The following is a 25,245-nucleotide window of genomic DNA, read 5'->3' as shown; positions in this document are numbered from 1 at the left end:
CCCTCTCCAGATCTGTTCCAGTTTACAATCTGTTACTAATGATCAGAAAAGTGTATTAATAATTAACACTACGAAAGCCAAATGTTGTACTCATGAATGTTTGTGTTTAGGTATGAATCTCTCCTTCAAGCTGCAGAGCATGTCCCGCTCTACACACTCAAACTGCTGGTGTCAATGACGAACTATATTAGGCAGACACAAAGGTACTGTACACTGTTACCACCTGGCTCAAGGCTGGCAAAAAAAAAGGAGATCCACACACAGAGCTTTCAATCAAATCTTATTTATTTTACTGAAACAAAGGATCAAGGATCAGGCTGGTGCAGCAGGCCCTGCTGAGAGAGAGGGAGAGAGACACTCCCAGAAGAGCAGTCCTTTATGCATTCTGGGAAGGCCCACCCAGGTGGGCAGATAAGTGGCTGAAGCTCCACCCACCAGCACAGAGCAAGGCACACAGGCAGGTAGAATGAGAGGGTCATCACAACACAAAGCAAAGGTGCTTCATAAGTCACACACAATCAATCCCACAGACAGAGAAGGCTTCGTAAGACTAAAATATGACTGTACTATTCTAAGTATTAACACCATAGTTTACTGCTTTTATATTATACATTTCTTAATGTTTTCCTATGTACAGCAGCACAGACCGACATGCAAACCTTCACTATAGATGCTGGTCAGGCAGCTCTTAAAAAACATTATTCCTTCTAAAAGTAACTGGAAGTATATGTGGACAATAGGTTTGTATGGAGATATTCCAATATAATGTTCTCTGTCCAAAACCAAGCTTTGGTTGTATCAGAGCGTTTTGCAGTCCGAGCAAATAAACCCACACAAGTACACACAAATACACTCAGGCACATTTTAGGCTCTGAATGTGTGATGTTTCAATGCCAAGGCCATTCGCTCCCAGTCCAGCACTGTGAATCATTAATAAGTGTTTCTAATTCAAAACCATGCACTCACACTTGCATACATGTACACACAAACACACTAACCTACCATTGGTAGTGTTTTATTTACTCACTACAGCACAGTACATACCGATGTACATAAATAATCATTATTTATTGACGTCGCTGATACACATTCAAAGCTAACAGCAACATCAGCACAGCGACTCCAATGTCAGTGATCTACAGTGAAAACGCCAATGTTTTCTACATTAGTAATCACTTTAGTGGCAGGTATAAGCTGCTGTATCAGCTAAGATGTGTAAAGACTTGACATATTGTGCAGATATATATCTTGGCACACTAGCTACTCCTGAAGAGCTTTGTTAAAAAAGTGTAATGCACATGCTTGAAATATACAGCTCCAAGACAAAATTATTGCTTCTGTTAAGATTCACTGCTGCGTAATGTTGAGTTAATTTAAATCCAAAATAAGCTCTAAGGAAGCAGCCTTCTGACACCAAAATAAAGAGGTCATATTTTACAGAGAATCTGCTGATCCCTGTTTTAACATTGAGATTGACTCACCTCGTGTATGTGTGTGGGGGGGTCTTTTAGTGCGCGGTGATGTGCTGATGTATGTGTGCTTGATCGATGTGTTTGATCGATGTGTTCTGACAGCAGCTGTCAGTAAATCTTGATTCTCTAGTCACCTGTCTTCTCTTTTCAGCTGTTGACAGACACAGAACGTGAGGGTGAAAATAAAGGAGCGGAGAGAGAGAGAGAGAGAATGTGAGAGAGAAAATGGGAAAGGCAAGTGATGGATGGAGGGGTTGATGGAAGGATATATGGAGTAAGTAAGAAAGAGATGTGAAGAGAGATTTAGGAAGGTGAATGGATGTAAGAGTGGGCAATCTTCCTACAAAGTCGTACCATGATCTTTTTAATGAATAATAACAATCCGCAATCTGAATTTTTATCATTTTTCACAATTTTGTTCATGTACTGTCAAGAAAATCCAGACTCGAACGAGCCAAACTTATGTATTTGCATCATTTAAAACATAATATTGCAGTGACAACACTGTTTTGTAAATGGTACATCCGTGTGTTAAATCCCACAGCTTTTGACGGCAGCAAGAATGTGATCACCTGGGTCATCTTTTTCCATCGTTTACTGCTGATATCATATTGTCACTGTAAACATTTAGTTCGTCCCTTATTTTTGCCTCCTCTTCCATCCACTCATTTAATCTACTTCAACCATTATAACTTAGTAAACCTCTTATCACTAATGCCATATTTCGTCCATCTCCATCCATCCCTCCCATAGTTCAAAGTTCACCCACATAGGAGATTAGGGCCCTACTTCTCTTATCAGTTATATTAGGCCGTCTCATCTTTGTCCTTCTGTTCCTCCCTCTCTCCTCATCCCCTCCTTCCTTGACACAAGTAGAGTGATGTGAACTTTACAAATTGGTGTCAGCACTCTTCTCTCTACATCTGTTTTTTCCTCTGACATTATTAACAATATTTTACTTTTTTTTACTCTCTCCCTCGTTCTCTTTCTCTTGCATCTCAAATTTATTAACATTAGTCCACATTTCTGTCTTTCCCTGTGCCCTCTCTCCACAACTCACCCTCCATCACTGCGGTTATACAATCAGAAATTAAATTGCCTGGGTCTTGGTTAGATAAGTGTGGCTATGAAGCCAGCCGTGCGGTAATTAGATGGTAAATTGGGGACATTAACGTTGGGAAGGCAGCCTGCTGTCTCTCTACATTATCACAGCCCAGACACACCTTCAAACAACTACATTTACTGTGACCTTTAGCCAAAGAACCTCATGCTCTGTGTGTATGTGTGTATGTGTGTGTGTGTGTGTGTGTGTGTGTGTGTGTGTGTGTGTGTGTGTGTGTGTGTGTGTGTGTGTGTGTGTGTGTGTGTGTGTGTGTGTGTGTGTGTGTGTGTGTGTGTGTGTGTGTGTGTGTGTGTGAGAGTGTGAGTGTGAGTGTGTCGCCTTGTAGGCTTAAATGTCTTTCTACTGGATCTATCTGCAAATTGTGGATGTGGATGCGGCCTTTTCACACATTATGCTTATCAACATAGTATAAGGTTTTATTTTCTCACGGTTTACCTTGCTTAAATATTGTGTGGGAAAAGAATATCTACTGTTTCTTAAACCTTCATAATTCTCACCTGTGTGTCTTTTATTTTATCATTCGTTAATAGCTTGACTTAGACTTAAACCATTACATCATATTGCTCCAGTCCAACTCTCTCAATACCAGAGAAAAGAGGAATCACTAGGTGTTAATGACACGTTAGTGATCAGTTTCACATGTTAAAAGCATGTTATTGCATGTAGGAGTCACTTTTTTTGCGCTGCTCTCTAGCATGAATAAATGCATAGAGAAAATGTTAAATACTATTTAGATGATATAAAAACGAGAGATTTGTCATTCATGAATAATTAGACCATCCTTTAGATTATGGGTTAATACGACTTCCTGCTGCTAAAATACTGTGTAACCTCACTATACTTGGTGTTTATATTGTTTTGACTTGAAATATTTTATTAACCATCATGATTCAGTCTGATATATTACTGTTCAATTGACAGCAGTAATATCTGACTACAGTGGAGCATGGGTTAATCTAGTTTAAAGCCTTTCCTTATTGTTATAGTATATTCTCTATTATAGCGCTGGCGATGTATGACCACTGCAGTGAGGGCCATCTTCTCTGTGTGTGATCTATTATTGGCAGTGTGTTGTGCTCTGGTCTGTTCAGTGTCTGGTGTTGGGCACTCTGTCTATTGATGTATGGCTGGTAGGTGGACGATGGTCTAGTTTATCATGTCACGCTGGCCTGGCCTGTCCTCTCATGTCACAGCCTGTCACCTTACTAATGGGAGTTCATCCATCATATTTGTAAACACGTACATTCACACACACAGACACACACACACAAACGAACACACACACACTTATGCCTTCGTAAAAGACCTAACAAAGAATACTGAGCAAAATAGCAAAAGTACATCCCTAATATCTGGATTCATTCATCTTGTCAAGTAAAAAACAGCTCCCACTGAAATACCTGACCCCTGTGTGTCCACATGAACCCTTAGCATTCAGCCAGTGAGACATCTCAATATAAAACACATGGATTAAGTCACTATTTAGCTGAAAAATAGTTTCTATAGATTTCAATGCTCTAACCTCAGTGGGACATTAGGTAATTAAATGAAAAAACCCCATGACCAATGGTATATTAGGTCAAATTATCTCATTGACCATGGTCAGAGGAGACAGAGGATTTGTTGCTGTTGTGAACACGTCCTTTTTTGCTGCTTTGTGGCAAACTGCAGATAGTATCAAAACCCAATTCTCCGGAATTCAGGTTTTGTCTGATACATAAATATTGTGGTGCTGATGTGTATTACTGTAAGTATTATGCTATATATGCAACTTGCAAATATAAGTTAAAAGATGCTCCACATTACTCATTTTAACTTGACACATACCCAAAAATTATGACTAATATTACTTTAATCTTAAAAATTTGAGAATCCATTTTCATTCAATGTGGCTCTAATACCCAGTGGTAATAAATCAGGCCATTGACGTGTTTAGAAAAATAATTATTTAAGCTGTAAGAAAGGAATGTCAAAAGTTACGAAAACAAAAGTTACGAAAACTTGTTAACACCTCTAGAGGGAAGTAACATTTAGTTTTTCTGCATTTCTACAAGAACTTATGTTAAATGACAAAAGCTTCTCAGTTAATCTGCACCATGGTTCTGGTAGGTCCCATCCCATTCAGTCCCAAAAGAACATGTGATGAGGTTGTTTGTAACTGTAGGACACTGTTGAATCAACTTGTTTAAAGGTGGCCTCCATGAAAGGTCTGACGCCTGTTGGACAAACTATAAATCTTAGTTAGAGTGAGGACAGATTTTTTAAATCAGTGGTCAGGCTTTGTTGCCTTCAGTATATTAACACCTGTCTGACATTAGGATGCAGCTTTGTTCCCACTGCAGCCTGAAGGCCTTCTTCTTTCCAATGCATACAGTGTGTAGGTGTGTGTGAATATGTGTGGACAATCCAAGCACACAGCAGTTGGTTGTGAACCTCAATGACTAAGGGAAAAAGACTGTCATTTCTAATATACTGTTGACATTCACAACTCTCTGTCTGTCTGTCTGTCTGTCTGTCTGTCTGTCTGTCTGTCTGTCTCTCTCTCTCTCTCTCTCTCTCTGCTTTTCATTGCAGTTTTTTAGTTTGGGTTTATCCACATCACTCTTTTCTCTTCACTATCTACTCCCTTCTTTCACCTATTTGTTTCTTACCTCCTCTGTCCACCCTCTTTTTTATGTCCTAATCCTCTCCTCTAACATCCCACCTTCTCTCTTCCCATCACCAAATGTAATCTTCTCTTACCTGATCTTCCCCTTAAATCTCATCTCCTCTACCCGTGTCCTTGCCTCTCTCCGTCCTCACCTCATCTTACTTCATCTGCTCTCATCATGTCTCCACTTTTCTTCTCTACTCTCTTGCCAATCCCACTGGTACCAGAGAGGAGTCATTGTAGCGGAACTACAACCATAATGAAGATGAAACCTTCCAGTGTGTGTGCATGTGCAAGTGTGTATGTGAGCAGTGCAGTGAATTGCTGCTAAATCAAATTAATTCCTCTTTCGCCCTTTTCTATCTCTCATCCAGTCTGCATATTCTCTCTCTCCCTTTCAGGTTGATCAAACGCAGTAGGGTCCTACCAACAGTTTTTCAGCTCATTAAGGTAAGAATCCAATCCCAGTAAATCAGTTAATCAATTAGTCTCAATTCAATCCTTCGGTCATTCAGTCACTCAGCAAACCCAACCCAGTTATCACAATCTGTATTATTTTGTCATTTCTGCTCTGTTTTATAACAGCTCCCTCCTTCTCTCACCTCTCACTAACTCCATCTAACCTTATGGATGTATTTATGTAAATGAATCCGAGTGGTGTTGAACTATTAGAGTGCTTGTGTAATTGACTGGCAGGTCAGCAATAGAGAGGGAGAAGGGTTGATAGAGTGGGAATATGGACTTCACTATTCAGAGGGCACACACACAGCAAATACACACACAAACACCTCAGCACTTGTCTGTTATCAGCGAAGCGTAACAACGTTTCCAGCAGACAATTTATTTCACCTGACCCTCTTTGCATATACGCACAATCTAATGCACCCACCGACAAGCACAACACAATCTGTTTTCAGAAAATCAAAACACTTGTGCTGCAACAAACATCTTGTGCTTTACACACACACACACACACACACATAGAGAAATGTGCTCAAACGTTCTCACTTAATAATCAGTGTTCTGCATGGCTGCCCGTCCAGCCCTGACTAGCTGATGCAGAATGTTAAACACTGTTATCCACAGCCTGATTAACTTTTCTCCTGATTGTTTACTCCTGTCTGAAGCAGTCATGTCAGGATCCATTAGTGCCGTCTGTATTGCTAACATGTGGATTGATTTATGCTGCCTGAAACACTCTGATCTGGATTGATTGCCCCGTCACTGGTGATCACACTTGTCATGGAGAAATTCACCTAATTGTATTTGTCTAGATGATGAAGTAGTCCTGCTTCAGACATTAAAGGGCCTCAGGAAGCCATTTAGACCATGCTTCTTAATTGGTTGGTTGCTGCGCCTGAGGAGGCAGACTATTCACACTGGGTTACAGTCAAATACGTTTGAAAATCCTGCCTTATTTTAACCTTACTGTAAGCCTTATGGCTACTAAGTTGTAATGCTCTGAGTCAAGGGGCAGGACAGTGAGTCTTCAAGTTAAACATCATTTTTCCTTGACAGTCCTTGTTGTTCTCTGCCGGCGTTACGCTTTCAGTGAGGTGCACAAAGTCTTTTCACCCCTTGTTAGCCCCTAAAGATCACAATAAATTAGCTTTGTCATTTGTTGGTACTGACAGGCAAGTTGTCCTAGGTGTGGATTCATGTCGTTGTCTTTCAGCCCCAGGCTACAGTGCATGATGAGTACCAGTCAGGCTTATCATGCCGTACACAGATCACACTGATGCGCACAGACCCTGCAGGCAGTGCTGGTGCATCCCGGAGCGGATCAAATAGTGAAATGAGGGCAGGAGAGAAAAGGAGAAGAGAATTAGGGAGGAGGCAATATTTTTGAGAAGGAGAAAGAGGAGAGGAAGAGAGTAAATGAAGGAAAAGCAAATGAGTAGGAGTGCGTGAGAGTGCAAAGAAATAAGAGCAGGAGGAAAGTAAAGACTGCAGTCTGACTCCCTCTTTTTAAAACTGTCTATAATCACAGGTCACAAATCCACCATCCTCTGATAGGTTAATTAGATTGTTTTGCTCAACATTGAGCCTAATATACACTTACAGTTCACAGTAGATTATTATGTAATTATAAATAAAACACAGCATTGCAGATAACAGACAGTTTTCTTTTCTCTTGCTGATGGGCTTCTGTGCTGTATGATGCAATATACATTAGTAAAACGTACCCTATTTGTCATTGGGGGGGGGCACAGTTTCTCAGAATTGTGTGTAATAATGCTTGTGGGAAAAAAACAAGACCCTCAGTACATGCATTCGAAAAAACACTAAGCTAAATGCCTTAAAGGCTTTTTTTTAATTTACCTTTATTTAAAAGCCATGCTTTTGCAATCTACTCTATAAATAGAGGCTCCAACTAATAGCACTTGTCGGAGCGCAAACCTCCTCCACCAATGCCAAACAGTTCCCTTAAAATTGAATCAAGCGGCACCAAACTGTACACACCTTTAGATATCAGTTCCTTAAATATGCATCAAGAGTCATATATTATTCCCCTGGAAAATTTCTGAAATAAAAAAAAAATATGCCACATCACAAAAGAATGAATTAAATATTCTTGGATCCATTCCTCTTTCCAGATCACCACACAAATGTCCCATTGTTACACTGACTGAACATCTTTTCAGCAGTTGTACGTTGCAGTTGCAGCAGTAATGGACAGGAATGATGACATGGAAGTTGATGATTTGGAAGTATAGCTTCCAATTTTGGTCTTAAGCAGCATACGTATGTTTTACTAAGAAAGATGTATGCCTTTAAAACAGATTTGAAACCGGATGTGGTTATCCATAATGGAGGGTTTGTGTTCATGTAACTCTGCATTCACACGTACACAAAGCAATGCCTATTGCGATGTGACCCTAACCCACTATTTGATCTTATCATAGTACTATTATAATTATTTACATTAATAGTCTCAGGTCACATAGAGTTTGTTGTTCAACAGAAGCGCTAATACAGTTACAAAACATGGAATACTGGATGTCGGAAGATCTCCTGTAACTTTCTCTCTCATTTTAGGCCAATAGAACTCATGTTAACAGTGGGATGGTCCAAAATGCAGTTGCCTTGCTGTGTTACCTCACAGAAGATTCAGGCTTAGACCTGGAGCCACTTCACCTGCAAGGTACAGTATGTCTGCATTTGTATTGAGATAGAAAAGATGCTACATTTCCCAACTGGTCTTCTCATATAGTGCTCCTTACCCCTAACTTACAGCACTACTGCACTGTGGATCAACATATGTGTGTGTGTGTGTATTATTACAGGATATCTTGAGGACCAATTCGAGCCCAGAACGTATAGAGTGAGGGTATTTTAGCCGGTCCTCACTTTCTAACCCACTTTTAATGGTAAACATGTGTCTCTGTGTGTGTGTGTGGCGGGTGTGGTTGCGTGTGGCAGAGGGAGGTTGAAACTAAATAATATTAGAATTTCTTGTCGATTGTGCATGAATCGAATGGATCCAGTGAGGGGTGGAGTAATTCATAATGTACGACTTGTGGGTAGACATTTTTCAGAAGTTTTCAGGCTTATTTTAGGCCCATTTTAGGAAACAATAGTTAGTTTGGGATTTGGACTCAAACTAGAAGGAAGGAATAATAAGCAGCTGAAACCTAGCATTACAGAATAAATCCACTTAATTAAAAATGTTCACAAGAATAAAAATATAAACAGTCCTCTCTGCCTCTGCCTCTGTCTCTCTTTCTGCCTCTGTCTCTCTCTCCCTCGTAATTTAGTTTCTCATTTCATATATCTTTTTCTCTGCACCTCTTTCCCTTCACCTCCAAAAAAACACCATGACTATCAACCCCTCCTCTCCCTCCATTTCTATTGGGTCAGCAGTACAGGAGTTCAGTAGTCAGCATCATTATCGTCCAATCACCTCTCCTCTCAACACGAAACTGTCAACCCAGCACTAATACTGGCCAGGCAATTAACACTATCCCTCTCTCTCTCTTGCTCACTCTCTCTTTCTCTCCTCTCCGCTCATCTCCTCTTCTCTCCTCTCCTCCTCTGTTACCCTTTGCCATATTAACTTGTTCTCACCGTCTTATCCATCCTTTTCCTCATCTATCCAGTTTTCTAATCAGTTCACATCTCGCTCCCTTTTCTTCCCCTCTTCTGGCTTCCCTCCATTCCCATTTTCACCTCTCCCCTAGCCTCTATTTTGGGCTCCTCTTCTATCTTCTTCTTCCCTTTCTACACTCTTTTTGTTGTGGTTCACTCTAGATCGGTGTGGTGATGGCAGAAAGGAGGGAGAGGGAGAGAAGAGGAGAAGGGAGGAAGCATGTATAATTGGCTTTTTAAGGTGTGACAGAAAGAGGAAGGGAAGGGTGGTGTGTGAGCATGTATTTGTGAGTGTGTGTTGGAAGGCAATGAAATAGACAGTGAAGATGCACACTGTGCTTGTGTTAATATATCTGTGCGTATGCTTCCCTGTTTGTGTGTGTTTTGGGTGGGTGTGGGGGACGGTGGATGCAGGAGCACCCAGTATCTGTGTGTGTGTGTGTGTGTGTGTGTGTGTTTGAGAGAGACAGAGGGAGAAGATGACGTTTATAATTGGGTAGATTTGCCTCTGACTGAGATAATACCCCCTGGGGAATGAAGACAGAGGGAGTAAAGGGAGAGAGACAGAGATAGGGAGGAAGAACAGAACAAAGAAAGAAAGAAAAAAGAAGAGAAAGGCATGACAGACAAGAAGGAAAGCAAAACGGGAGGTAAAAAGGGCAACACGGAGCAAGAATGAACTATAGAGAAAGAATATGGGCATCCGGGTGAGACGACAGGGAGGCGGGATTAGATGATAGAGGAGAAAACTGGAGGATGAAGTTTGTGACAGTTTGATAGAGGGAGAGATAGAGAGGCGGGAGAGGGAGAGTAACTTGATTGGGGAATAAGAGACACTCCCTTAACAAAGTTTATTGTGGATTGTTCTGTTTCGAACAGACCAATGTGGAATGTCTTGGTTATTATCTGATTATATAATAACATGAAGCCTTGCCTCTCCCAAGAGCAAGTTTGAGAATCATTTTGTAGGTACATTGACAAGCAGCCTGCATGATTTAATATGAACATGAGCACACGTAGAGCATGTAGAACAGCCAAACTCTGTTTGCATCTTAAGCAAGCCCTCAACTTGGTCTTAGGCTGTGGTGCTGACAGGGTGTCAGTTAATTAAAGCATGTATGTCCTTTAATTAATTAAAGTCTTCAGGGGCTCTGTGTGTCTTCACAATCCTTGAAGGTCTTTGAGGTTCCTCATCGGGTTTGATCCATCACCAATCTTTTTTATTTCTCCTGACCTTCTGTGAGAAGCTCAGAGGAGCTTTTTAAGGTAATTGCTTCTGTGCCGCTGTTTCCATTTATAAATTGCCATTTGAAATTGGGCTCAGGTTATTTCCCCAAAGGTGTTTAAAAGTTTATAATGATTCTCCCACACCATGTCCATATGTGTCCAATCAATAACAATGCCCTCTGGCATCATTTATACCACAGCCATCTTCCATATTAATGTTTTTTTATAGAAGCAAGCATCCAGTAGGTGACTGAATTGACAGTTTAACAATCAATCGGTAATAACCAATTCAAGGTTTCAATTTGTGTCCTCAGTTTATTCAGTTCATTGATTCATTGGTACTGGTGCAATTTGCATTGAAGTCCCTGGATACACTGAAAACATATAAAGGCAAAAGACAGATTTGTAACATTGTTTATTTTAGGAATAACAACATCCCAGTATGAAAACCCAGTCTTACTATATCAAATATGTACATTCATAGTTATTATATTATGATTTTCACCATTAATGATGAGCATACTCTTCGCTGGCTTGAGAAAGTATTCAGACCTAATTTTGTGCATGTCATGTCATAGATTTAATTTTAAATTGATACATTTGCAGTTTTTGCTTGTTTTTAGATTTGTTGTGTCTCTAAAACCAACAATTTAAAGGTCCTGTACATACTCAGACCCTTTATGTGGCACTGCAAGCTGTGGTCTGATACATCCTGTTTATCCATGGATGTCCATGGGTTTTGTCCACATGCAACTGGATTCACCTGTAGACAAGGTATTTCTAAAAAAAACATGTCTGAAACCTTAAATGGTTTCCATTAGCCTTAATGAATCTGAAATGCTAAAAAGTTTGGAACCACTTTGATGTTGGTCGCTCTACTGAGTTCCACAAGTTGTTTGCAGAGTCAGAGAACCAGCTGGAATAACGTTAACCTCAGCAGCAACCAGGCCTTTATTGTGGAGAAGCTGGACGAAAGCCACTTAAGCATTTTTTCCACAGGTCAAAAAAAACATCCAATAACTTCTGACCTGTATCTGCAATGGGTCAAATGTCTGCACAGCAGATATGTTTTATTTTATTTTTTTCAGCTCCGTCTCCAGTTGTCAGTGATTGAAACATTACTTCCCCATGAGCGTACTGATTTGGGAAGACAATAAAGTGAGACACACCTCACTTTTTGGCAAGTTTGTGATGTCGTACATGACATACTGGTACAAGGATCTATGGGTCAGTGCCTTGTTTTGTAAAGGCACCAATCAATAATGGAGATAGCATTATCCATTATTTACAATAAATCAGTTTAATAGAGGTTTTCCCCCTCAGAAAACTTTGTTTCTTTATTTGACAGTAATGCCCTGAGCCACCCATCATTGTCCTCTGCAATATAAATCATTTTACAGTGGTTTATAAATAGATGATATTGCAAAGCATTGTGGAACATCTATTTTTAACCTAGTTAAAGTCTAATCACCAAAATAGGACGAACCACAGTGGTTTTCCACTCACTCACCTGTCAGTGAAACAATATTCATAATTACATTATGCACAAAATCACGCACACAACACACACACACATACACACACACACACAAATATCTCACACTGGATGCTCTGGCATTTTATTTATGTACCTACCTAAGAAAGATACAATGGGCTCCTTAGATGTATTCGTAATAAATTGCAGAAAAAGTAATGTCCCTCTTAGGTTTGGTTAGATTCGGTTAAGGTTAAAGTCAAAGTAAGAGGAAGGGTTAAAGTTAGCTATGATGCTAGGTTAAGGGGCTAGGGAATGCATTATGAGTGAAGGGTCACTATGTTAAGTGCTGACATTACTCTTTAAATTCAAAGTTTCCTTGAACTTTGTGAATGTTGTGCTCAGTACAACAGTTCACAAAGTTCAAGGAAAATTGAAATGATGTCAGTAGTGTTTCAATTCAGGGGCTGCTAGACAAGACTTGATTACGAAGTCTCCTTCAAATGCGGCCGACAAATGCGTTTTTCCCCAAGATACAAAGGCTCTGTGCGGATCCCTTTTGGGCAAAGCAAGGGGATTCATTGTGTGTCTCTGACACGCCATTTTTCAAAGAGGTAGCCAGCAGGCATCGAGATGTCCAATGCTAGAGTATCAGGCTGCAACTCAACCGAGCAGCTAACCACACACATATTAAAAAAGGGGGCATTGAATGTTCTCGTCGTAGCTGGTGACAATCACAGAAATCCTCTATAGACCACTTAGTCTCATTTCAGTCCAGCCTCCGCACTCTAACAGGCCCACAAAGACTGCGTCCTTGAGTTGGGACACAGCTTTTGTCCCTCACACTTCCTGTAATTTGCACAGCTTGTTAAAAGTAGCCCCCTGTTCTTTAAGGTTGGTCAGACTATTCAGCCGCAGCTTGGTGCTTGTGGAGCATTATTTGATCAAGAGTACCCACAGTGGGTCAAGAATGCATAAATGTGCTTTTGTTCAATCTGTGAGCAGGAGGTTTTGTTGATCTATGGGTCAGTGCAGAATCTGCTTTACTGACTTAGCTGATGTCATCACATTGGTTTTACATTATTAATATGGAGCTAAATTTCTTTTATGGTTTTAACTTATTTATATAGATTAATCAATCACTTTAATCTATATATGCAGTGTGTCACAGGTTGCAGGTGAAAGTCTGTCGAATAAGTTTGTACGTAATAATATGTTATTGTGTTAAAGGGCCCAGAGGTCTTCTGCCTCTCTCTGGAGCTACAGACAAAACAGGCTGTTTTCGCCTGCCTCATGAGCTCCTCCTCTGATTGGCTGACTGCACTTTAAATGATACACGACCAGGCCTATCAGCGTTCTCATTCTGGCGCATTCACTCCGGTAAACACAGCTGAAAGACACTTTGTAATTTTTGGATACTGCTATAGAAGACCAGCCACATATTTATTGGTTACAACAGGATGTTTCTGATATCAAGTAACACCTTCCTCTTGTCTGTTCAAGTTTTGGCAGGACATTCGGCCAATGTAGGTGTACAGTGCAGAGCCTCAATACGGAGTAACGACTATGTTTCTCCGTATTGAGCACAGGGACACGGCTAGTCCTGCAGAAATAAAGCGTAACCGCTGGTCTCGAACAGTAACGTTCTTAGGAGGAACGTGCACGGACACATTCTCTGCCTTGCATGCCTCCACGCTGCAGTGTTTCTTCAGTGTTGTTTGTTGTGGTTAGCCTGTGGTAGCTAACAAGCTGCTAGCTCAGCAACAAGTCTGCTTTCATGTCGCGTTCGGTGTAGAGGGTACGAGGGGTGGTGGGATGGAGGCTGGACTGGTACTGGCTGGGTGGGGCTGAGAGACTCCCGAATGTGGAGTGTGGTCCCGAATGACTCATACGGAGAAGAAGTATGAAACAAGACTTTCGATAACATATTTCTTTGAATGGACTGAGAGAAAAAGTGTGTGGAGTGACTATTTTCATACTTTGACGGTCCCTACTGATCCCCTTCAAGTTTTTACAGATAGTAAATAACCAGAAAATGCATATTTACACAGTTTGGGCCTTTTAAGAACATACATGGTCTTTGGTTGTCTAATCAGTGAGAAACATTATTTTTGTCTATATCACTATTACAGTGACTCACAAATTATGCGATCTTATTCCATAAGAAGTACATGGAAACAGGATTGTTTCTTGTTTCTTAAAAATTAAACAGCCATAGAATTGAATTACATTGATGCCTTGAGCAAATCAAAACAGCAGGTTTTTTATTAGCTACCCATGTTGCCCATGGTGACAAAAAGTTGAAAACAAGATGTGATTGGAAATAAAGTTGCTTAGACCAATTCCTCCTCCATTCTTCAGCTTTTCTGGGCTTTTTTGTCACCTCGCCCTCCCACAAACCTTTTTCTTCTTTGCACCTATCATGAGAAAATGTGTATAGTGTGGAAGAATAAAATCTTCATCTTGGCCTTTGTAGTGCTGGTTTGTCTACATCAAACTGTAGCAGGTTAGAACACCAGTTTGAATATTTGGACTCCTATAAAGAAAATGTATACTCTAATAGGGCATATCATCATCATCAGTAACACGCAGTAGCTATGTCTGAGGAAATTCCCCAAATGATCAATTTGATCATTTATGCAGCTATATTGTTTTAATGGCTATAATCCGTTGGAAATAGATGACTCATATATGGAGTTTTTTGATCAAATATACTGTTTTTTGTCTTTTATTCACACTATGTTGCAGATGGATAAGTATAAGGGGGGCAGCTGTACTTAACAGACATTAACAGAACAACGTTATTAATATACATGATACATGAGAAACAATCTATCTAGAGCAGAGTTTACTTCTAAACAGGACTGCATTGTCAGAACACATTAACAGAAGAAGGTCTTTGTTTGACTGAACAGTCCAAAGTAGAGCAGCCTGTTTATTTAATGTATGAGGCCGCCTGACAAAGTAACAATACATCTCACTCACAGAAGTCTAGCCTCATAGCTTTCTAGTGTCTGCTGCGTTGCACTATCACTTACAAAAATAAACACACACATCTACATTCTAAATAAAGATCTTTTGGAATAGAAAATAACCTGGCTGTACTTTCCCCAGTGAAGACAGTGAATCAGTTAATTTGTTATTTAACTCTTATTTTTAGTGAACAGAAATGGAACTGACTTTGGACTTAGGCACAGGCAGTGTGCATTTTTTTCTCTCTCAAATGCATGTGTCATGTTAACCCATCCTGTCTCTTCCACTTCCAGAGACATGTGGTGAGAACATCTCAGGGACAAATACACACAACAGCTAACTACACAGATAGACCTGCAAAATACACACCATCTTCTGTTCCACTTTAACATTAATGAGCAAGGAACGTGGGTTTTCACTTTGGTGAGTGGTATTTATTCATGGCTTAGCAAGGGTAAGCAGCTTTAAACCCTGTTCTACATTGGATGGTTTTCTAGGGAGAAATGGAGGGAGGTGAAAGAGATATAAACAGATTTTATTTTTAGTTGAGCATCTAAACTGAGTTGTGCTCCGATGTTATCGCTTGTGTTACCATTGCATGCATTGATACGATTCGATCCCTGTAAAGCATAAGCTCTGTTTAAATTGTTAATGTTTAAATCAGCTATTTTCTTTCTGCTTGGCCAGCTAGTGACAATTAAATGCTAATGGTCAGATGAGGGAGAGTGTCTCTTATCTTGATCTATTGAGGAGTCGAACCAGAGCCTGCAGTAACAAACATTTACACACTCAGGTTTTTCTTTACCAGTCAAAAGTTTGGACACACCTTCTCATTCAATTTTTTTTCTTTATTTTTCTTTATTTCTACATTGCAGATTAATATTGAAGACATCTAAACTATGAAGGAACACGTATGGAATTATGTGGTAAACAAAAAAGTGTTAAACAAACCAGAATATGTTTTATATTTTAGATTCTTCAAAGTGGCCACCTTTTGCTTTGATGACAGCTTTGCTGCTCTTGGCATTCTTTCAACCAGCTTCATGTGGTAGTCATCTGGAATGGTTTTCAATTAACAGGTTTGCCTTGTCAAGAGTTAATTTGTGGAATTTTCTTGCCTTCTTAATGTGTTTGAGACCATCAGTTGTGTTGTGCAGAGGCAGGGTTGGTGCACAGCTCTATACAGTGAATAGGCCTATTCGACTAGTTTTAATCCATATTATGGCAAGATCAACTCAACTAAGTAAAGACAGATGACAGTCCATCATTACTTTAAGACAGGAAGGTCAGTCAATCCGGAAAATTTCAAGAACTTTTAATGTATCCTCAAATTCAGTCACAAAAACCATCAAACGCTGTGATGAAACTGGCTCTCATGAGGATCGCCCGAGGACAGGAAGACCAATAGTTACCTCTGCTGCCGAGTATAAGTTCATGAGAGTTACCAGCCTCAGAAACCTCAAATTAACAGCTCAAGTTCAAGTAGCAGACACATCTCAACATCAGCCGTCCAGGGGAGATTGCGTGAATCAGGCCTTCATGGTCGCATTGCTGCAAAGAATCCACTACTGAGGAAAAACAACAACAAGAAGAGACGTGCTTGGGCCAAGAAACACAAGGAATGGACATTAAACCAGTGGAAATCTGTACTTTGGCCTGATGAGTCCAAATTTGAGATTGGAGGTTCCCACCGTGAAGCATGGAGGAGGAGGTGTGATGGTGTGCGGGGGCTTTGCTGGTGATACTGTTGGTGATTAATTCAAAATTCAAGGCATACTTAACCAGCATGGCTACCACAGCATTCTGCAGCGTCCCATCTGGTTTGCGCTTAATGGGACCGGCATTTGTATTTCAACAGGACAATGACCCCAAACACACCTCAAGGCTATGTAAGGGATATTTGACCAAGAAGGAGAGTGATGGAGTGCTGCGTCAGATGACCTGGCCTCCACAATCACCCGACCTAAACCCATATGAGATGGTCTGGGATGAGTTGGGCCACAGAGTGAAGGCAAAGCTGCCAACAAGTGCTCAGCACCTCTGGGAACACTTCAAGACTGTTGGAAATCCTTCAGGTGACTACCTCATGAAGCTGATTGAAAGAAGGCCAAGAGTGTGCAAAGCTGTCATCAAACCAAAAGGTGGCTACTTTTGAGAGTCAAAAATCTAAAATATATTGTGGTTTGTTGAGCATTTTTTTGTTTATCAAATAATTCCATATGTGCTCCTTCATAGTTTGGATGTCTTCAATTTTAATCTGCAATGTAGAAAAAAATGTAAATAAAGAAAAACCATTGAATGAGAAGGTGTGTCCAAACTTTTGACTGGTACTGTACCTGTGGCAAAATGACATGTGGTGGGTCCGTTGTATTTCCTTGGCTGTGGTTAATGTGGTGTAGATTGTCCACAGAGTGTAGATGATGATATCTTTCATTTCACTCGGCTGAAACAAAGTCCGGCAGGTTAGCCATAGCCTTCTCAAGATGACATTTTCTCGGCCTCACAGGCCTGATAGAGTTGGTCGTCACTACCTTCTTGGAGGCTGCAGTGGTCTACCTGGACGAAGACAGGCATGCCACAAGGAAGATCGGCCATCTTCTGGAACTGCTTCACAACATAGTAAAACAAACATTACATCTCATCCGCTCTGCAGTGAAGGTATCAGCACAGTTAAATAAACAATAAACTCATCATCCTCTTTTCAACAATGGTCACTTCGCTGCCTCTCAGTGCAGCATGGAGCAGAACAGAAAACAAGAACAAAACTCCAGTGTGATCTTTCAGTGCCTTATAAGATGTGTATTTCAAATTATCCCCTGCCCCAGTGTCAGGGATTAAGGTCGAAAATAATTTCCCACAAGCATCAATAAAAAGCTTATATTAAAAAAAGATCTTTGTAGAGAATACATTTTAGATAAAGATTTCTACTCAACAAACTAAATTGAAGTATGTCTTTTTTTCCATATTCAGATCTGTGACTGAAAACCTGCTGTTTGGGTACATAAATGGCTTAATTGTAATATACATTTTTCATTAGATATTAATGTTAGTTATCTTTTGAGAAAATATAGACATTTTAGGATACACAGCCTCAAGTCACAAACCAATATCCTTACAAATGAATAACTACAACTTTCTGTTCTCCTTCATTGCAACAGTCCTCGCAAAGAAATGTCCTTGCTTGTATTTTATAATATTTTTCATGATTGTTAGCTGTGTTTCAGTTGTTTTGCTGTATCATGTAATATTGGTCCTCATATTCTGGTGTATTTCCCACATTGATTCACTGCTATTTATCAGTTTCATCTCTGCTGAGCGCAGAATCACAAAGCAAAGTCAGCTCCCCAAAAATGTTGTCCTTGTATCTTGTCCCTGAAGGCAGGTGTGTCTGTGTGTTTGTTTGTGAGTGTGTCCATTGATGTGTGCAGTGGAGGCTAGCAGGTTTAAGCAACTGCAATATTGAAGTTGTGAACTCAGGAGGAGGCAGATAGGGTCCCAAGTCACTGGGACACACGTGTGCACGTGCACACACACATTCTCATACTTACAGGCGAACGTAGAGGGGCCTGTCTGGCTCTGTCCCTGCGGCCTCATTATCACCACTGGCTTTGTCCTCAGCTTGCCTGACTACACACAGATGCACACACACACTCACATATGCTCACATACACACACCAGACCCCTTCTCCCCAAAGTGTGCACCCCAGCCCAACACATACATATTAATGCTTAGACAGGGGGGGGGGGCTAAAGGGGAGGCAGGGTAAAAGACTGGGTGGAAGAGAGCAGGACAGAAGAGAGAAGCAGGGAGAGTTAGGAGAGACAGAGATGGAAAAGGGAGCAGGGCGAATGTTCAGCGGAAATCAATTCTGTGAGAAATGCAAAGCTCATTAAAAAGAAAACTTCTGCCCAAACCAAATTCATTTGGGTAATAAGGTCTGATAAAGGAGAGAGGACGTGACTAGACCACTCTCCCCAAACTATTACTCTGTTGGTCAAGAGAGAGAGAGAGAGAGAGAGAGATTATATATACTTCATAAAAAAAGGAAAAAGCATGAGAGGATAACAGAGGAGGAGTGACTCTTGGAGAGAGAGAAAACGTGTGCCAATATTAATCTTATTCCACTGCTAATTGGGCTGAAGTATCACTGTAGCCATGAACTTAACTAAAATAAGCCAAAGTCAGGGACAGACGGTCTAAAGGGGCAGTGAGGGTGGGGTGTTAGTATAAAAGGAAGACATGAGAGGACTTCAATTTTATGAGCTTATTTTTACAAAGTCGGATCAGTGTGGGAACGATGAACCATTTTCCTGATGAAAAGGTTGTATGTTGGGCCAGCTTGTTCAGTTCAGTGTAAACACGCAAAGCAGTGTCTTCTTAATGGTAATATAACTCTGTATAAAAGAAAGTGACAATAAACATGAATGGGGTTAAAATAACACTGTATACAGGAAAACTAGTTCCTCCCTTAGTCCATCTATCAGTGTGTCTTTCTGTGTCTGTCTCAGTCTGTCAGAATCTGTCTTGGCAGGTCTCTGGATCCATCATTATTGACTGTCAAATCTCTATAAATGATTTAACGTGTGTGTGTATGCGTCTGTGTGTGTGTTGTGTGTGTAGAGCCAGAGGCTATCTTGTCCAGCAGTAGACAGGGAGGCAGCAGAGATTCTGTTCCGAGCCAACAGACCCCTGAGTCAACTCAGCACACCCCTCATTCACATGGTGAGACCAACACTCAAAGAGCCGAGCGTGTGTGTGTATGTGTTTGTGTGTGTGTGTGTGTTTGTTTGGTTATAGACTGTTAGTGTGCCTAGTACAGTTAAACAAACTGTGGATACATCCTTGTTCATGTGGGGAAATGTGAGTATGCATGTGTGTAAGAGAGAGAAGAAAACACAACAGGAGAAATGGAGCTTTGCCATGTTTTTCCACATTCTGAGAATTAGTCTGAGTGAACCTGAATTAGTCTCCAGGCATCATAAAAGTAAGAACATTTTAAGTATACATGAAATATGATGTTGGCAATTGAAATCAACTCCTTTGATTGAAAGTAATACCTTCAGAAGCACCTTTCACCAAACACTAATGTCCACCACAGTCACGTCCATGTGTACTTGTGAGTGTAAATCTCATGCTGGGGTCAGATCACAAAATTTGAGACTGTTGAGACTAGAGTCATAAATCCTTGCTGTATCGTAACTGAGATACATGACAGACTACATGTTCCTCCCCATCCACAGTTTGCCATTTTTACGATGTGCCTAATGTTTCTTAGCCTGGATGCCAGACGAACTTAGCCCCGCCCACAACATTTTGGTCGGGCAGTTCGGTCTGGAGTCGCTCCATTGGGAAAAAATTATGGGGCGTGTTTCAACTGACCAGGAAGTAAAATTCCTCTTCGCTCAATTGGATAGACCTACAACCAATCAGAGCAACGCAGTATGTGACGTATGCTAAGCAACGCATTGTGAGTTATTTACTAGCGCCGGGTTCACACCGGACGCTTCAGCGCAGCGCCAAGCCCTAAATAACAGCTGGCTCCCATCCACTCCCATGTTAAAACTTTGTGCCGGTCACACCGGAGGCTGAAGCACCGCGAGGCAGCCTTGGTGCAGCGCGGTGCTTCAGCCTCCGGTGTGACCGGCACAAAGCCGTGCAGCGATCTACTGGATCAACGGGTGATATTATTAGCGCTGCCCGGCGGTTCAGCGTCGCTTCAGTGTCCGTTGTGAACAGCCCAGCGCCGGGGCGATAGGGATTAGCGCGGTGCTTTGGCGTCGCCTCCACGTTCTGTGTTCCTCTTTCAAAATGAATGCGCTGTCGATGTCTTCTAAAACAGACTCAATGGCAGCATCTACACATCTCAGCTCGCCAGTGGCAGGCATGTTTGTTGAAAACGAATTCAACCCAGGGGCACTGTGATGACATGGTTGATTACGTTACCGTTGATCATCTGTCAATCATCGTATAAAGCCCGCCCTGACAATCTGATTGGCCCGGTCCGGCCATAATTTTTTCCCAATGGAGCGACCCCAGACCGAACTGCCCGACCAAATCTGTTGTGGGCGGGGCTAAGTTCGTCTGGCATCCAGGCTAAATGTTTCTTACAATCCCTTGAGGAACTAGAATGGCACTTAGTAGAGCGCATACCACCGCGCAACAGTCCCTTAAATCCAATTAAGTCGCACCAAATTTCTCACACTAATAGATATCAGTTCCCTTAATATGCCTGATTTTTGTATTCCCTAGGAAAATGAAAAAGTAGCATCTCAGAAGGGTTAGGTTTAGAGAAAGTTATAAAAAAAATGATCCCCCTGATGTGGATCCTTCCAATGGTTTTTGCACAATCTTGCTTAAAAAAGAAAAAAAATTAAAAAAAACAAATTGACAGGGGAGAACACATAACCTGTTGGTAGAGGTAAATACAACAACATCTGGGGTGTTGCTGCCAGAGCTCGACAGACCTTACTTGTATCACAGCTCCATCTCCAACACCATCATTCTTACCTATATTTACAGTTATTTACATCTTAATTTCTCCCAGCAGAACACCATCATCTCTGTACCTATAGGTGGCATTACAGATGTGACGAAACCTGTCAAAAAAAGAGTGTGCCAGTCTTTCTGTTTCCCAGAAAGGCTTCCATGATGCAGCATCAGTTGTCGTCCATTACAATTCACAATAATTCTGTAAAATTATATTTTTAAACCAACACCAGATGAATCCAAAAAGACCGTCAGAAAAACCATCTGTTGTTCCGTTATGAGAAGTTTCTTTGACTGCAGCCTCCTCTCAGACTAAATGTGTCAGTTCTCAAATATACGGCCATGCCTGACTGCCCTTTAAACACCAACACTACTGACTGAGTTTGGTGCTTCCTTCATTAGCTGTAGTCTGAAGATGTTTGTGTGTCTGTGATGAAATAAAGTAGTCCTACAGAATAGTATTTTTTTAGTCCCACTCCAGCTGCTTATTTCACTCATAAAAATCATCTTGATTCCTAAAAATGTTATTTTCAAGGGTTTGTCATGAAAAGAATCCCCTCAACACCTTAAAATGACTGAAATGCAACTGTATATCTTTCTTAATCATTTTGTGAGTGGGATCTATGAATATGCTGCAGGACAAGTTGACATGAGTGCGTTCATAGGTTTGGGACATAACCCTGGCTGATTTAATCCCTATTTGTCATACTGGTATTTGTTTAGTGTACTGAATTCCTTTTTTTGCAGTTATTACAAATATAATACCCATACATTTACAGAGAGGAGTCTTATATCTGCAAGTACCAGCACAAAAACTAATGCAATCTGACAAAAGGAAGATAAGAGTGGGTACAATCATGGCCTTGCTGCCCGAAATGTGGAAATGTTTTTCACAGTAGCTATTCAAACAGACACGCATTCTGCCACTGTATAGGCACTATTGAGGATTCAATATTGGGATAAAGAATAAATGTGATGCAGAATAAATTCCTCCTATCTGCACTCAAAATCGTATTGTTATCTCAGTACAGTGATATTGTTCAAATCTAATTCAGTAATTGAATAATGGCATTTGTGTCTTTCATTGTGTAACTTTTACAAAAAAACTAAATAAATTAGAAAGATTTGTAAACTTGATGAATAAATGGATATAATGGAGAAGAGAAGGTAACGAGTGGAAGACGTTCAACGGAATGAAATGGGGCTGAGACTATGAAATGAGATGGAAAGATGGAAAGAATCCATTCAAAAGAGAGAGGGTGCTGTGAGGCATCCTGGGAAGTTTAGGACGTAAAGGAGGGAAGGGAAAAGAAAGGCGAGTGGGAGGAGGAGAGGATGGAGTCTCAAGGGACACAATAGAGGTTTTACTTATACTTGACACATCGAGTGTGAGCCGTGTGTGTGTGTGTGTGTGTGTGTGTGTGTCTGATTGTGGGGGAGAGGGTTAAGGGGGCAGCTGACACACCCCCAGCCTCTGCACAGGGCTTTTGCCCCATGGGGCATTATGGAATAGAGAGAGCAGAAGTGTCAATATGAATCTAATATCATCAGTAAAGCAGGTGGTGGACCAATTACTGATGCATGGTGAATTAGTATGATTTCCTGAGTGCAGTAATTATTTTCCTCAGTGGGTCAGTTACAGACATCTTATTCATAAACACATGGTAGAAGGAAGGGGGATCCTGGATGATGGCTGCTACATTTTTATATTTGCTTTATAATGAACTATAAATCAATCAATGTATCGATGCAGTACAGTACATTATGTTTATTATTTTCATAAAATGTTATTATTGCAATTTAATTCGTTAAATTATTCATGATATGTACTGTAGGTACACCTGGAAGAGAAGGTGAATTAAATCACTACTTCATGACCACATTATTATTATATATAAACAGGAGTGGTCAAGACTGCCTGTCACCTTCCTGCTTGCAAAGCTTCTCACACGTGCACATGATGACGCCCCAAATACAGCGCACAACCCTTAGTATCATCAAACAGCTGGTGAGTACAGTGCGCACATAGAAGGACACGCACACACAAACATAAACTGACCTCACATCTGCAACTGCAAACACAAAGCAAATATAATATGTCCGAATTACTTGTATGACATTTAACTGATATTTATGTATTTTCAGTGTGTTTTCCTAGTACTGGTCAAAACCCAACCCTGAAACATGTTTGATGTAAGAATCTTGTGCCACTAAGATATTGGAATAACGGGAACTGACTCAGACACACACACACACACAAAGTCATGCTGTTCTGAAAATAGAGAGTAGTTTCACCACGACGTGACTGACAGAGGGAGCAAGACAGAAAGGGAGAAAAAGTGTAGGTTTGTATCAGCCTGTCACTTTATGTTTTGAGTGCCTGTCCAATTTTGTCTGATAGTCAAAATGATTTGTAGTACAGGCCAAAGACGGCTGACTTCTACAGTCTACTGGAGTGAAGCAGGTGGAGGTTTATTGAGGCTTCTATTCTCCCATTTCTAATAACATTATCTCAATCTGGAATAATGAGCAACACGGATGCAGCTTCTGCAAACTTTCACCAGAATTAGACAGGTTTTAACTAGGAAGCAATGTCTTGTCCTGTTAGACACATACCACAATAAAATCACAACAACAATTCAGTAAGCAAATAAAAAATCCAATGAGACAGCTGAGTAAACTGCCAGTAAAATAGCGAGCAGACACTCAAACCACATCAGACAAATCCTGTTGTGAAGCACTTGGTATACATTCTGTAGCTTTCCAAGGAAAATAAATTGATATTGGATGATTCTGCAGCACAAGATTCACAGTCAGTGCCAACACTCAGTAGCAATGTAGAAAGATATGACTGTACCATCTGGACAAGTTAGCAATTTACTTGAACACCAAAGACCAGGGTTTGCATCCCTTCTCAGGCCAGCAATTAAGACTTAATTTTTAAACCAGAAGATTTTGTTAACTAAACTTTAACATACTTCAGGAATAAGTTCTAAACCAGTTTGATATTGGATGCCTAAAAATTGCAGCCATTGACAATAATCCAGGGTTTTTCTGAATTGTACAAGATCAGTTTGAATTGTCAGGTGAAAGAAAGGACACAGCTGGGTTGGAGGGGACAGTCCAGTGAAACTACATCTCAAAATCAATATGACCAAGTTTGGAGAAATGGCGGATTTTGCTGTCGACTACTTATGAATAATGTAAAATACATTGTTAATGCTCTGACAAGGCTGCAGGGTCAATGAATAGTTGCTGTACTTTGGACACAAGGTCAGCTGTCACCCCGATTTGTCTGGAGGCTACCTAATATCTGTAGGTGTGTGTGTGTTTGTTAGTGTGTGTGTGTGTGTGTGTGGGTGTGGGTGTGGGTGTGTGTGGGTCGGTGTTAGTGTGTTAGTGTGCAAGAGTGCATGTGAATATTTTTGATACCTCTCAACAATTAGATCATGACACCGGAACCACCCACACACTAACTCCCTCTATCACACACAAGCTCACAGATTTACCTCTTTCTCTTTCTTAACAAATTTGTCCTCATTTGCAAACTTCCTCATTACCCACTGTGATAAACAGCTACAGTGACATTGACATGTGTATTCTATATCCTGCACACCACCGTCAGCAGCACAGACATAGACACAGACACACACATTGTCTCAATGTTAAAGTGTTACTCTCCCTCAGCATACTGCTGCAAACCTGTTCTCCCACCTTGCACTTTTTTCTACTGGAGTCCTGTAGCTAAAC

The 25,245-nt window shown here is 40.7% G+C and overlaps 1 protein-coding gene across 1 annotated transcript in view; it reads left to right on the top strand.

Moving 5' to 3' along the window:
* ulk4 (unc-51 like kinase 4) overlaps positions 1-23,954 on the top strand; it is an 82,413-nt gene extending 58,459 nt beyond the window's left edge. The window contains 7 exon segments of the mRNA XM_053433222.1: positions 111-203; positions 5,647-5,695; positions 8,285-8,390; positions 17,515-17,666; positions 19,630-19,766; positions 23,398-23,503; positions 23,913-23,954. Coding sequence (XP_053289197.1) covers positions 111-203; positions 5,647-5,695; positions 8,285-8,390; positions 17,515-17,666; positions 19,630-19,766; positions 23,398-23,503; positions 23,913-23,954 — 685 coding nt within the window.
* Positions 23,955-25,245: the final 1,291 nt, after the last annotated feature.

This window comes from Pleuronectes platessa, chromosome 10, assembly GCF_947347685.1.
Source record: "Pleuronectes platessa chromosome 10, fPlePla1.1, whole genome shotgun sequence".
In the NCBI taxonomy this organism is placed as follows: domain Eukaryota; kingdom Metazoa; phylum Chordata; class Actinopteri; order Pleuronectiformes; family Pleuronectidae; genus Pleuronectes; species Pleuronectes platessa.
The sequence above is the reverse complement of the archived record's forward strand: the minus strand, read 5'-3'. Positions and strand labels throughout refer to the sequence as shown.